Below are 11,752 nucleotides of genomic sequence, written 5' to 3' on the forward strand. Positions count from 1 at the left end.
GCAGTGCGGCACTGATCGCGCACTCGGTTATAGATCGTGTGCTAAATTCCTTGCCATAGAGATTGCATGCATCCCTATATATGCAGTTTATACGTGCGTGCATGCGCGCTCATGCAAAATGGGCACTGTTTTGGCGCTAATTCATGAATTGCAGAATTACCCTAGTCTTCATATACCTACATAGAGACCCAGAAGTAGTGGTGCACTTATTCAGAGTATCAAACCCAAATTATACCCCATTATACAACCCTTTTGTTGTAAACAACCCCACTGAACAACAGCTCCTTTTTAAACAACTTTCTTTAAACAACCCAGTTGGTTTAAACAACCCCCACTGAACAACATCTCCATTTTAAACAACTTTCTTTAAGCAACCCAGTTGGTGTAAACAACCCCACTGAACAACAGCTCCTTTTTAAACAACTTTCTTTAAACAACCCAGTTGGTGTAAACAACCCCCACTGAACAACAGCTCCGTTTTAAACAACTTTCTTTAAACAACCCAGTTGGTGTAAACAACCTCCACTGAACAACAGCTCCGTTTTAAACAACCGTCTTTAAACAACACCGGTTGTTTAAATTGTGATTTTAAACAAGTTGTTCAAAATGTTGATCAACTAAGTGTTTAAACTTTAAACAACTCAAGTTGCTTAACATTTTAAACAACTCTTAGATCAGGTCACCCGTTAATCAAGAGTTGTTTAAACTTTTAAACAACTTGTTCACAAAGATTTTAACTGTGTAGGCGGCGGCATTTGCGGAAGGATGTTAGGTGCCCCATTACATTACCCATATTGCGGCGTTTAGTCTCCGTGTTGCCTACTGTGTGTTCAAATTCCTACGATTGCAAATTGTTTGCTGCGGCGTTTCTAGTGGCATTTTTTTGGTTTTCTACGCGTTGGTGAGTTTACGGCCAAGAATGGGGTAATCCCCCTAGTTAGCGGTGACGTAGCGATGCGAGGGGAATCCCCTCACCGCCGGCTTGCAGTTAAAGTTCGCTTCTCCAAAACAGATCAGCTGGGTGCGGGCTGTGCGATAACAATACCGGAGAGTGGTTCTCACATGTGCCCTGTAGTTGCAGTGGCAGCATACACAAGCATACGGTCAGCGCAAGGCACTGCGTTCTTTAGACATTTTGATACATCTCCGCTGACTAGGCATGGATTTACTCGTATTTTGCGTCGTTGTGTATCTCTTTTAGAGCTTCCCTTACAATGTTATACAGCCCATTCCTTCAGAATAGGGGCGGCTACTTCTGCGGCTATGAGGGGATATTCTGGTGAGCAGATTCAACAGATGGGTCGATGGACCTCTCAGTCATTTCGCCGCTATATAAGGTTCGACCCGAAGTGATCGCGTTTTAACGGGCGCGGGTTAATGAATGTGCCAACTATGTTCAACAAGGCAGTTCCCTTTTACTTACGACCTTATTAGTCATCAGGAACTATAAGGGGTTTTGAGTGTATCATCTCATTTTCAGCAGACAGTTAGCGGGTAGGCTGAGCTATTGATGTTTTCAAGTGACCTCATTCCCCCCCCCCCCCCCATCTTATTCCCTCGATCTTACTTATTCAAATAGTTTGTTGTGATAGGAAGCAGGAATTTGCATGTTATTTAGAAAGCTTGGGAAATTTAATGAATCTCAGTGTGTTGGAACCCGAAATGCTGGCCGTTTGTTTTTTCGTTTTCTTCCCCTTTTGCAGCCTCGTCACTCACACTCACCATTGGATTGCGTAACGAGCCTCGGGTATGGTTAGTTGGAGACTCAATGGTGCACTGGGCAGATCTTCTGGCTAAAGAACGGCGGGAACGAAACCTCGGCCTCCCAGTTCGAACCACGTGGAGTAAGAAGCGCGGGATTACGTCAGCAACTCTCTCCATGCAGTGGACTCACCCACGGCAGCAGTTATACCATGAGTGGGAACGGACCCTCTACCCAATGTCCACGGTAGCGATTAAAAGCGAGTACGAGGTTCGGACATTCTCCCTCGAATAACACTCTCCCTCGGATAACACTCTCCCTCGACCAACACTCTTGGTTATATACGATTCTTTCTCCATAGCTTTGTTAAGCTAACGTTAAATCGCCATGTCCCGCTTTCCCGTCCAGTGATATCGTTTCGTTAGTGATTTTTGGCTGTGGATTTTATGTAGATCTTAACATCGGGTTATAAAGTTTAAACGGGGCTATGGTAAATCAGTATTATTTTTCTCGTGTACAGTAATAATGATTAAATATCAATAGTAGAGTTACTGTATCTTCTTAATGACTATGAGTGGTTATTTATGCCACTATATGTTCTCTATTGCTTCTTCGTCTTCCGTATTTGAGGTTTGAACTTCCGTACATGGATGATAGTGCATAATGTAGTAATTGGGTTACTGGTTTAATAATGGCTTAAATTGCATTCAACAGTTGACTCAGCACGATTACCCTACTCTAATGTTACGAGGATAGTTTACATTCGTGTAAGCATGTTGTAGGCACTATGATATGCGATATATATGGCGGCGAGTTGCGTCACATCTCGTTTGGCGGCATTCTTGCGAATTTGGACGACTATAAAACTAGAGCAAGCGGTCTGTTAGGAAGGGGAGACAAAATTTGGTGTTTTTAGAGGACTGTTTTTATTGCCGTATTTATACAATTTTACGAGCCTGACTTGTCCGTAAGCTGGGGTTACAATCAGTATTGCCCAGGTTCTTAGCGGGAAGTCGTTTGGGCTCATCACGTTTTCGGTTGGGGTACGTGGGGGGGGGGGGGGGGGGTGAGCGGGACCCTGTCCGTTGAAGCTGAGATTGCCTGGCTTATGCCGTGTGTAACGCTCAGGGTTTCCGGCGGGAAGTCATCTTCGCTCACCCATGCCTCTTGTCTGTGCAAAAAGCCGCAAGAGATGGGGGAAGCCCGTTCGCATGGCCAGGCGAATGGAAGAATTGTTACGGCTAGTCAATTGATATTACTTTGTCGCCCGGCCGGGCCCCCTATTGGTTCCTTACAGATCGCTCTCGACATAATTTGCTCGAAGTATGAGTTACATTCATTGTTATTTGTTTTGTTTTAATTAGATTTACTTTGCTGACCAGTTTGATTGAAAAAGAGTTAATTTATGTTAATCAGCTCTCAATAAAGACCATGGTCAATCGCACATACAAATACAATTTTGTTGACTTCTTTCTTTGTCTCAGAGTGGGAATAATTAACATTGTTAAACTTTTGTAATAAAGTATTGATGAGGGGGACAAAGCATCCGTGTCTTTTTATTAACGTTTTCTTGTCATAACAGTCTTTGCTGGGATGGACATGAAGATGGGTCTAATTACTGAATTTGTGGAATTTCTGTGCGATCTTTATAACTGATTCCCTGTTGTATCTCATTCAATCTTAATATTCTATGTATATTTTATGGCCTACTTCCTCAAAACCAAATAAACATTAAAACATCAACCGATATAAAATATCGAAAAATGATAGAAGTTAATATATGCAAACCTGATCACAAAATATAAGTTTCAAATTTATTTTCCACATTGTATTATCCTCAGGACATGTACGAAGTACAATACACAGTCATTTATAAAATATAAGAGACAAGCCCAGTAGCTTACATCTTGACATTTTGTGTGATAAAGTGCGGAGATATAATGATGGCACCAATTTTCCCCCTACATTTTTTTTGTACCTGACATTTTCTTTGTATCTCTGACATTTTTACCTTCAACATTTTTTCCTCTGACATTTTTACCTCTGACATTTTTACCTATGACATTTTTACATATGACATTTTTACCTCTGACATTTTTACCTCTGACATTTTTACCTCTGACATTTTTACCTCTGACATTTTTTCCTCTGACATTTTTACCCCTGACATTTTTACCTCTGACATTTTTACCTCTGACATTTTTACCTCTGACATTTTTACCTCTTGACATTTTTACCTCTGACATTTTTACCTCTGACATTTTTTCCTCTGACATTTTTACCCCTGACACTTTTACCTCTGACATTTTTACCTCTGACATTTTTACCTCTGACATTTTTACCTCTGACATTTTTACCTCTGACATTTTTTCCTCTGACATTTTTACCTGGCACCGTTTCAATGGTAGAGTCTGTATGGTGAATGGTGTTTATATGGTGTAATTGTGTGGTCAATGGTGTTTCAATGGTAGAGTCTGTATGGTGAATGGTGTTTCAAAGGTGGAATTGTATGGTGAATGGTGTTTCAATGGTGGAATTGTATGGCCAATGGTGTTTCACTGGTAGTGACTTTGGGAAAACTAGGTGTCCCTTATACTTTGAACTACAATTTGCTATGTGATTTCGCTTTATTTCTCGCGAATTTTTCTTCATGATCAACGTTTCAAAGCTGACAAACTGCAAGGAATAATACCCTAGTCCTCAGGAACAATGATGGATCTTTAGTTTTCTCTTCAATTTGGAGTAATTTTTGATCTGATATGTGTCTCTTTACTGTAAGTAACTGCTGTTTTGTGCCTGTTGTCCCACTCATATGACTCTGTGATGTACATTATTATACATTTGCTTACATGAACATCTGTTATTGTTAATTAAAGCAGCTATAAATCATTCTATTTTATTCCAAAAAGAAATAATATTACAGTATAATGGGCACACCTTTAAAACTTTTATCAAGTTATTTATTTGATCGTAAACAATTAACAATTATTAATGAAGCTGCCCTTACAGAAAAATATTAAATTGTATACCAATGGTATACCATTCGGAAGTACCACTGAAAAAAACCATACGGATACCATTCACAAACACCATTTAAATACCATTCGGATACCATTGATATTACCATTCACCATCCAACATTGGCCTACCATTCAACATCCACCATTGGCCTACCACGCCAATGGTGAATGGTAGATTAATGTTACCAAATTTGCATATTTCATATTAAAATGTCAATAGTGTAAATAGTACCATTCATCTACCATTGGTGATTATGCAAATGAGCGTCCAAAAAAAATATTATTAGGTTGAATGGTATTTCACTGGTAGATGAATGGTGCCCGTTCAAGCGTAGCGAGAGTAATCTCAATAGTATCCGAAAGGTATTTAAATGGTGTTTGTGAATGGTATATGTATGGTATTTGCAGTGATACTTCCGAATGGTATACCATTGAACATTTTTTTGTAAGGGCCCGATCTCTCACTTCTTGTTGTCATTGTCTACTCTTTGTATTATGACCGTGTTCTTCTATTTTGTTCATGTCAAGCATTGTCTTGTCCCTTTCTCGTCTCTGTTGGCATCCCCCATTCCCCTCTAGTTTGTAGTTCCTTTCGTAGTTTTGGACTTGTTAAGTTAATTACTCATTATTCCTAAGTATCATTTCAGGTGTTCACACTTGTACAATATTTGCTTTTTAGTGTACCCCTCTCTGTATTCAACATGAATTTCTACATTTGTTTTAAATGCTTTTAATTGATTTGTAATGTTTTGTTTGAAACATTAATAAATTGAAAGTGAAAATTGAAAAATTGGAGAAAAAAAAAATTATAAAACGAGTTTTGTGGTAATCACAATTTCAAATCTGTTCTTGAAAGTACATTGCACCCTTTTTTCCATGTGTCTAATCGAAATTAGGAAGGGTGTATTTTGTTTTATTACTGCACCAATAGGTGAGACACCCTGATATCAGTTGTCTCCAGTTTCGCTCTTGAGGACTCTGAATTAAGAAATACCTCCAAGAAATTCCTCACCAATGACTAAATTTTTTTTAATTTTGTATCTTCGTGTCCGATTTTAGATGAGCAAAGTGCACTGGCTTTACATAAAAACTGTACGTATGAAAGTATGTCATTTGCTTTGACTTATGATTTAGCTGTTTCGCACATACTCCCAGTATAGCCCAGTACGCGGGCACAAGTATAGCTGTTCACTCCGTCAGTATAAGTTCCTCGATTCATACAAGATTCAAGAGCACAATCGTCGATATCTTTTCTTTATTTGGCGGATGACAGAAACATGAAGTCAAAACTGATATTCTACATGCAAAACAATGAAAGTTGAGGAATTTGTTAATTCATACATAGAACCCACAAATAAATATGTTAAATGTGATAAAGTAACTGAATATTTGTTTTGAATTTCGTATTTTTTCAAAAATGTTAGCCTTAGATAGCAAATATATTCTTAATAAAATGTATTTTTGATGAAGTTTCATGTGCTCCTGCAAGAAAAAAGGGAAAGGAAACCAAAAATCTTCCATTTCGAGATTACAAATCATCCAATGGACGGTCTTAGTTTGAAGACACCTTAGGACCAACAGTTGAATCTGTATGAGAAGGATGAACAATGCTGCTCTTATTGTACCCTTAATTTTCTCATATTTATTGAGATCCCTGTGGGAAACACAATATCAATGCTGTTTTTAAATGACGTTGCACTCCTATTATCGATATGTCTACTCGAAAGCAAAATAAGAGTAGTTACTTTCATTACAGCTCCAAAATATTCAAAACACCCTAGCGTCTTTTGCCTTTACTCTCACTTCTGTTGACTCTAAATTATTAAAGAACATTTTCAAAGATTTTTCACTGCAATTACGTGATTTTTGTTCTTTTTTTGCTACCCTTTATCTATAATTTTGAAATAAGCAAGGAGGTATTGCATTACTCAAACAATGTATTTATGTATTTAGGCATGTAATTTGATTCAACCTCATAGCTTACCTGTTTCACACCTAGTCCCAGTATAGCCATCAGCACAAGTACAAGTATATGAGTTTACTTCATCAGCGCAACGTCCTCCATGCAAACAAGGAGCGCTAGCACATTCGTCGATATCTGTGTAAATTGAGTTTTAAAAACAATAAGTGTGATAAAGTCATGAGAAAACAGTTTCCTTTTTGATATATTTTTCTTTATTTAGCGGATGACAGGAAAATGATGCCAGAACTGATATTCTACATGCAAAATAATGATAGTTAAGGAATTTGTTAATTCTTACATGAAACCCATTACTAAATATATTAAATGAGATAAAGTAACTAAATATTTCTTTTTGATTTTTGTAAATGAAAACTACAAACAATCAACAAGAAATTAAAAAAATTGTGCACACAAAAATTGATTGGAAATGTCACTATTCATTGCTATTTTGTCATAAAAGTTAAATGTCTATTTAAGATTAAGAGCATTATGGATGAAAATCAGTTTAAAGATGACACAAAAAGGTGGCACCAAATTAACAATACATTATTACCATTGCAAGCGCTGCCATCGCCGTCTAGTTCATATCCAGAATTACATGAACAGACGTAAGAGCCGCCTGAGTTCTCACACATTCCATTTGCAGAATCACAGGGCGATGAATTCACGCATTCGTCCACATCTGGGTAAAGTAAAACATTTAATTACCAATTCAATTCAAATTCAAATTTTTCAATTCAAAAGACTTTATTTCCGTTAAAAAAACATACAAATATATACATGTGATAAAGTACAGACAGTTTAAAATATACAAATCATGAGCATTACGTTAAATTAATTTAAACACACTGTGAAAATGAGTAGAAGGAAAAGGGAGCACCTGTAGAAAGCTTATGTTAGCTTGTTGATTCAGGCGTCCAAATGAATAAAATAATTACACAGATATAATAACATAATAATGAGTATGGCGCATGTATTTGGTCTATCCCTCCCTCCCTCCCCCTCCCCCTTCTTTCTCTCTTATGGTAATTTAAAAATTGTAATTTATTTAAAAATAGGTATTAAACTAAAACAAATAATAGGGATAATAGATATATTTTAAGATTTTTCTTGAATGAGTTTAAGTAAACATATTGAGTGAGAGAGGATGGAAGAGAATACCATTAGCATTTAAAAGTTGTATAAAGTCTAGATAAATCAGCTTTCCTCTTAATTTGCCATCAATTATTTGTAGTTTTACCCGCTCGAAGAGCATGAAAGTGAAAACGAATGTGCAGTGACGGTTTGTAAATGAAAACTACAAACAATCAACAAGAAATTAAACAAATTGTACACGAACAAATTGATTGGAAATGTCACCATCCATTGCTAATTTAAAAGGTTAAATTTCTATTCATGATTAAATCGTTATTATCAATGGAACAGTGTAATGTACTGTAATAGAAGTTGACCTTAATTTTAAAGTGTCTTTTGGACTTCATGATCATGTACTACTTGCATTTAAGTCTGAGCATTATGGATGAAAATTAGTTTAAAGATGTCACAAAAAGGTGGCACCAAATTAACAATACATCCTTACCATTGCAAGTGTTGCCATCGCCGTCTAGTTCATATCCAGAATTACATGAACAGACGTAAGAGCCACCTGAGTTCGTACACATTCCATTTGTAGAATCACAGGGCGAAGAAAGCAGGCATTCGTCCACATCTAGGTAAAGTAAAACATTTACTTACCATTAGCAGTTACAAGTTTTCTAAACGTTTAGATAAATCAGCTTTCCTCTTGAATTGCCATCAATTATTTGTAGTTTTACCCGCTTAAGGAGTATAAAGGCGAAAACGGATGTGTAGTGACGGTTTGTAAATGAAAACTACAAACAATCAACAAGAATCTTTAAAGTTTGTACACGAAAAAAATGATTCGAAATGTCACCATCCATTGCTAATGTTAGAGGTTGAATTTCTATTCATGATTAAATCCTTATTATCAATGGAACAGTGTTATGTACTGTAACAGAAGGTGACTTTAATTTTAAAGAGTCTTTTGGACTTCATGATCATGTCCTATTTGCATAAAAGTCAGAGCACACTCCATTTGCATAGAGCGTTGTATCCTGGCATTCGTCCATATCTAGGGAAAGTAAACATTTTGTTCACCCATATCAGTCAAGAGTTTTCTTAAGTTCAAAATGAATTAGCTTTTCATCATGAATTGGCAACAATTAGGCGCATCTCCATGCTCTCTTTCATGGAGTAAAACAGTTTTTTTAAAAAGTCAAGTGAAATTGTGATTATACACTGTTGTTCATAATGGTGAAATAATTATTTTTACCCCAATGATTTATTCCTAATAGATCTAGATAAAATTATACATTCTCAGATTTGTATTGAATGACCATTGAGGAGTGTTTGTTTTACGTGACTGCGTTAATCGTTATCATTAATGGCAGAGTGTACTGTACTTTAATAGAAGTGGATTTAAATTTCCTACTGACTTTTGGAATAAGATCATGTAGAGCATTCTGGATCAAAAGACTGTTAAAGATGGCACTTAAAAGTAAAATGTGACACTAGTACTGAGTAGACTACCAGATCTAATTTGACTTCACATCCTTACCATTGCAAGCAGTGCTATCATCGTTTAATTCATATCCAGAGTCACACGGGCTACAGCTGTAAGAGCCAGGTGTGTTCGAACACATTCCATTGACACAGAGCGTTGTATCCACCATGCATTCGTCAATATCTAGGAAAAGTAAACATTTTTTTCACCCACAGCATGCAGTCAAGAGTTTTCTCAAGTTCTAATTGAATCAGTTTTTCATCTTAAATTGGAACCAATTATTTGTATCTCCATGCACTCTAGAATCTAGACTAGATGTAAATCTAGAGAGTAAAAAAGTAAAAATGAATGTCAGTCAAATGAAATCGTGAACAAATGCTACGAAACATCAACAAGAAAATGTCAAGTTGTAAACAAAAATAGTAATAAGTCTATACATTTTACTCTCAATTGCTAATTTAGAAAGTTAAATGTCCATTTCAGATTTAATAGTTTTCATAAATGGCAGAGTGTATTTTAACAGAAGTGGATTTAATTTTCTTACTGACTTTTGGACTAAGATCATGTAGACCTACAACCTGTAACAGGTGTTAGAGCAAGGAGGTATTGCATTACTCAAACAATGTATTTATAACAGTATATCTTTTCAAAATGAACAAATTTGTGTTCACTTTTCCTCAAAATTTAATCAAACTGATTCCTTGATTTTTCTTTCACATCTCCACACACTACTACCCACATATCTGACTTATCGATCTCTGTTCTATTTACATACGCTCTCCTGTCTCTTCATTCAATTATCATTAGAACATGAAGGAATGGCGGTCACTCTAGACAAATAATTGAAACAAATGAAAACAAGATATGCAAATGTATTATACAATTTAATATGTATACAACTGAATAAAAATAAATATGACTGTGTAAAAATCTATTACTATTACGAAGATAAATTTATCCTCATTAAACTGTGTTAACTAGGATAAATTTATCCTCATTTAGCTGTTAAATGAAGATAAATTGAGATCACAGCAAATCCAATCTCGGCGCAAAGGTGTATTGAGACGCATACCATGAATATGTAATCTCGTATCCATTATCAGCTGAATGAGGATAAATTTATCTTCATATAACAGCTAAATGAGGATAAATTTATCTTCATTTAACAGCTAAATGAGGATAAATTTATCTTCATTTAACAGCTAAATGAGGATAAATTTATCTTCATTTAACAGCTAAATGAGGATAAATTTATCTTCATTTAACAGCTAAATGAAGATAAATTTATCCTCATTAAACTGTGTTAACGAAGATACCGGAAAGCGAAAGTCACCACAGTGAACTCGTCTTCTTCTTCGTCGTCGTAGCCATCTCGACGAAGGCGAAACTAACTCTGGCAGGTTCCGAAGTCAATGAAATCAAATTCAAAACGCGTTATCAAAGGAAAATGAAACAGATTACCGCGAGTGACGACGTCGAATCGAAGAGCGACCTGTAATCTGGTGTTGGCCCGTACGTGTACTATATGGTTTTTGTTGTTGTTCTTAATTGTCCAGACTCTGTATAAAGTGTATAGGCGGCCAGATCACACGCATCTCTGTTTACAAACAACGGATACATGGCCGCGCTCGGCTACTGTTCTCTCTGTTCTCTCTTTGGTTGTAGCTAGTCTGCAGACACAGACCCTTGACAGCCATTATGAGTAAAAACAATGTCTAAATTTGAAACGTGAAAGTACTGAGTTATGTCATGTAGCTGCTTCTGACACAGTGAAATACTGAAAAAGAAACATAACGCATCGAGCATAATCTGATTCTCCTGATTATTTCATGTGTCAAACTTATAAGTGCTCTGTACACCATAATAAGTGATTTCGAGGAACTTCCCCAGTTTGTTCCAGTTAGACATCTTAAGATATTTAATTTTCTTTTACTTTCGATATGTGGTTGCCAAGTTAACCTTTTATCAAATATAACCCCTAAAAAGCGATGAGATTTTTCGTACATTAGCACATTTCCATTCAGTTCTATATCAGGCGGTAGAACGGCATTCCAGCTTTTCGTAAAACATACGGGCACTGTTTTGACGGGTGAGAGTCGAAACCCCCACTCTTCAAACCAACAAATTAAAATATTCAAATATTTCTGTATTCTTTCAGTAATATGTACAATGTTCCTGCCTGATATCCATATTGCGCAGTCATCTGCATACATAGATATTCTTACATCTTGGTCTGTCGGTATATCACCCATCATTATATTATATAAAAGAGGACTTAAAACACTCCCTTGTGGTAACCCGTTATGCGTTTTATAAGTTTTAGATTCTGTATTTCCAATTCGTACTTGGTCAATACGGTATCTTGCAAAAATCTTGGAAAAAACAAATGACTTTCACGTTTCGCTGAAACAACACTAGCTTGACTTTTTTTTTCTTCTTTATAGTCCAGCATATCATGCAATGTGCTTATTATGCGTATACTTTTGGCATATTTGGAACAGAAG

At 36.3% G+C, this 11,752-nt stretch overlaps 1 protein-coding gene across 1 annotated transcript in view; it reads right to left on the reverse strand.

Moving 5' to 3' along the window:
- Nucleotides 1-10,945, reverse strand: part of LOC105440436 (fibropellin-1-like) — a 37,780-nt gene extending 26,835 nt beyond the window's left edge. The window contains exons 1-3 of the mRNA XM_030989443.1: nucleotides 10,867-10,945; nucleotides 7,239-7,367; nucleotides 6,707-6,820 (exon numbers count right to left, since the gene is read on the reverse strand). Of these exons, the coding sequence (XP_030845303.1) occupies nucleotides 6,707-6,820; nucleotides 7,239-7,367; nucleotides 10,867-10,945 (322 nt within the window). The remainder of the gene's footprint in view (nucleotides 1-6,706; nucleotides 6,821-7,238; nucleotides 7,368-10,866) is intronic.
- Between the last annotated feature and the right edge of the window lie 807 nt (nucleotides 10,946-11,752).

This window comes from Strongylocentrotus purpuratus, unplaced genomic scaffold (genome assembly GCF_000002235.5).
Source record: "Strongylocentrotus purpuratus isolate Spur 01 unplaced genomic scaffold, Spur_5.0 spur5_scaffold_18, whole genome shotgun sequence".
Classification (NCBI taxonomy): Eukaryota; Metazoa; Echinodermata; class Echinoidea; order Camarodonta; family Strongylocentrotidae; genus Strongylocentrotus; species Strongylocentrotus purpuratus.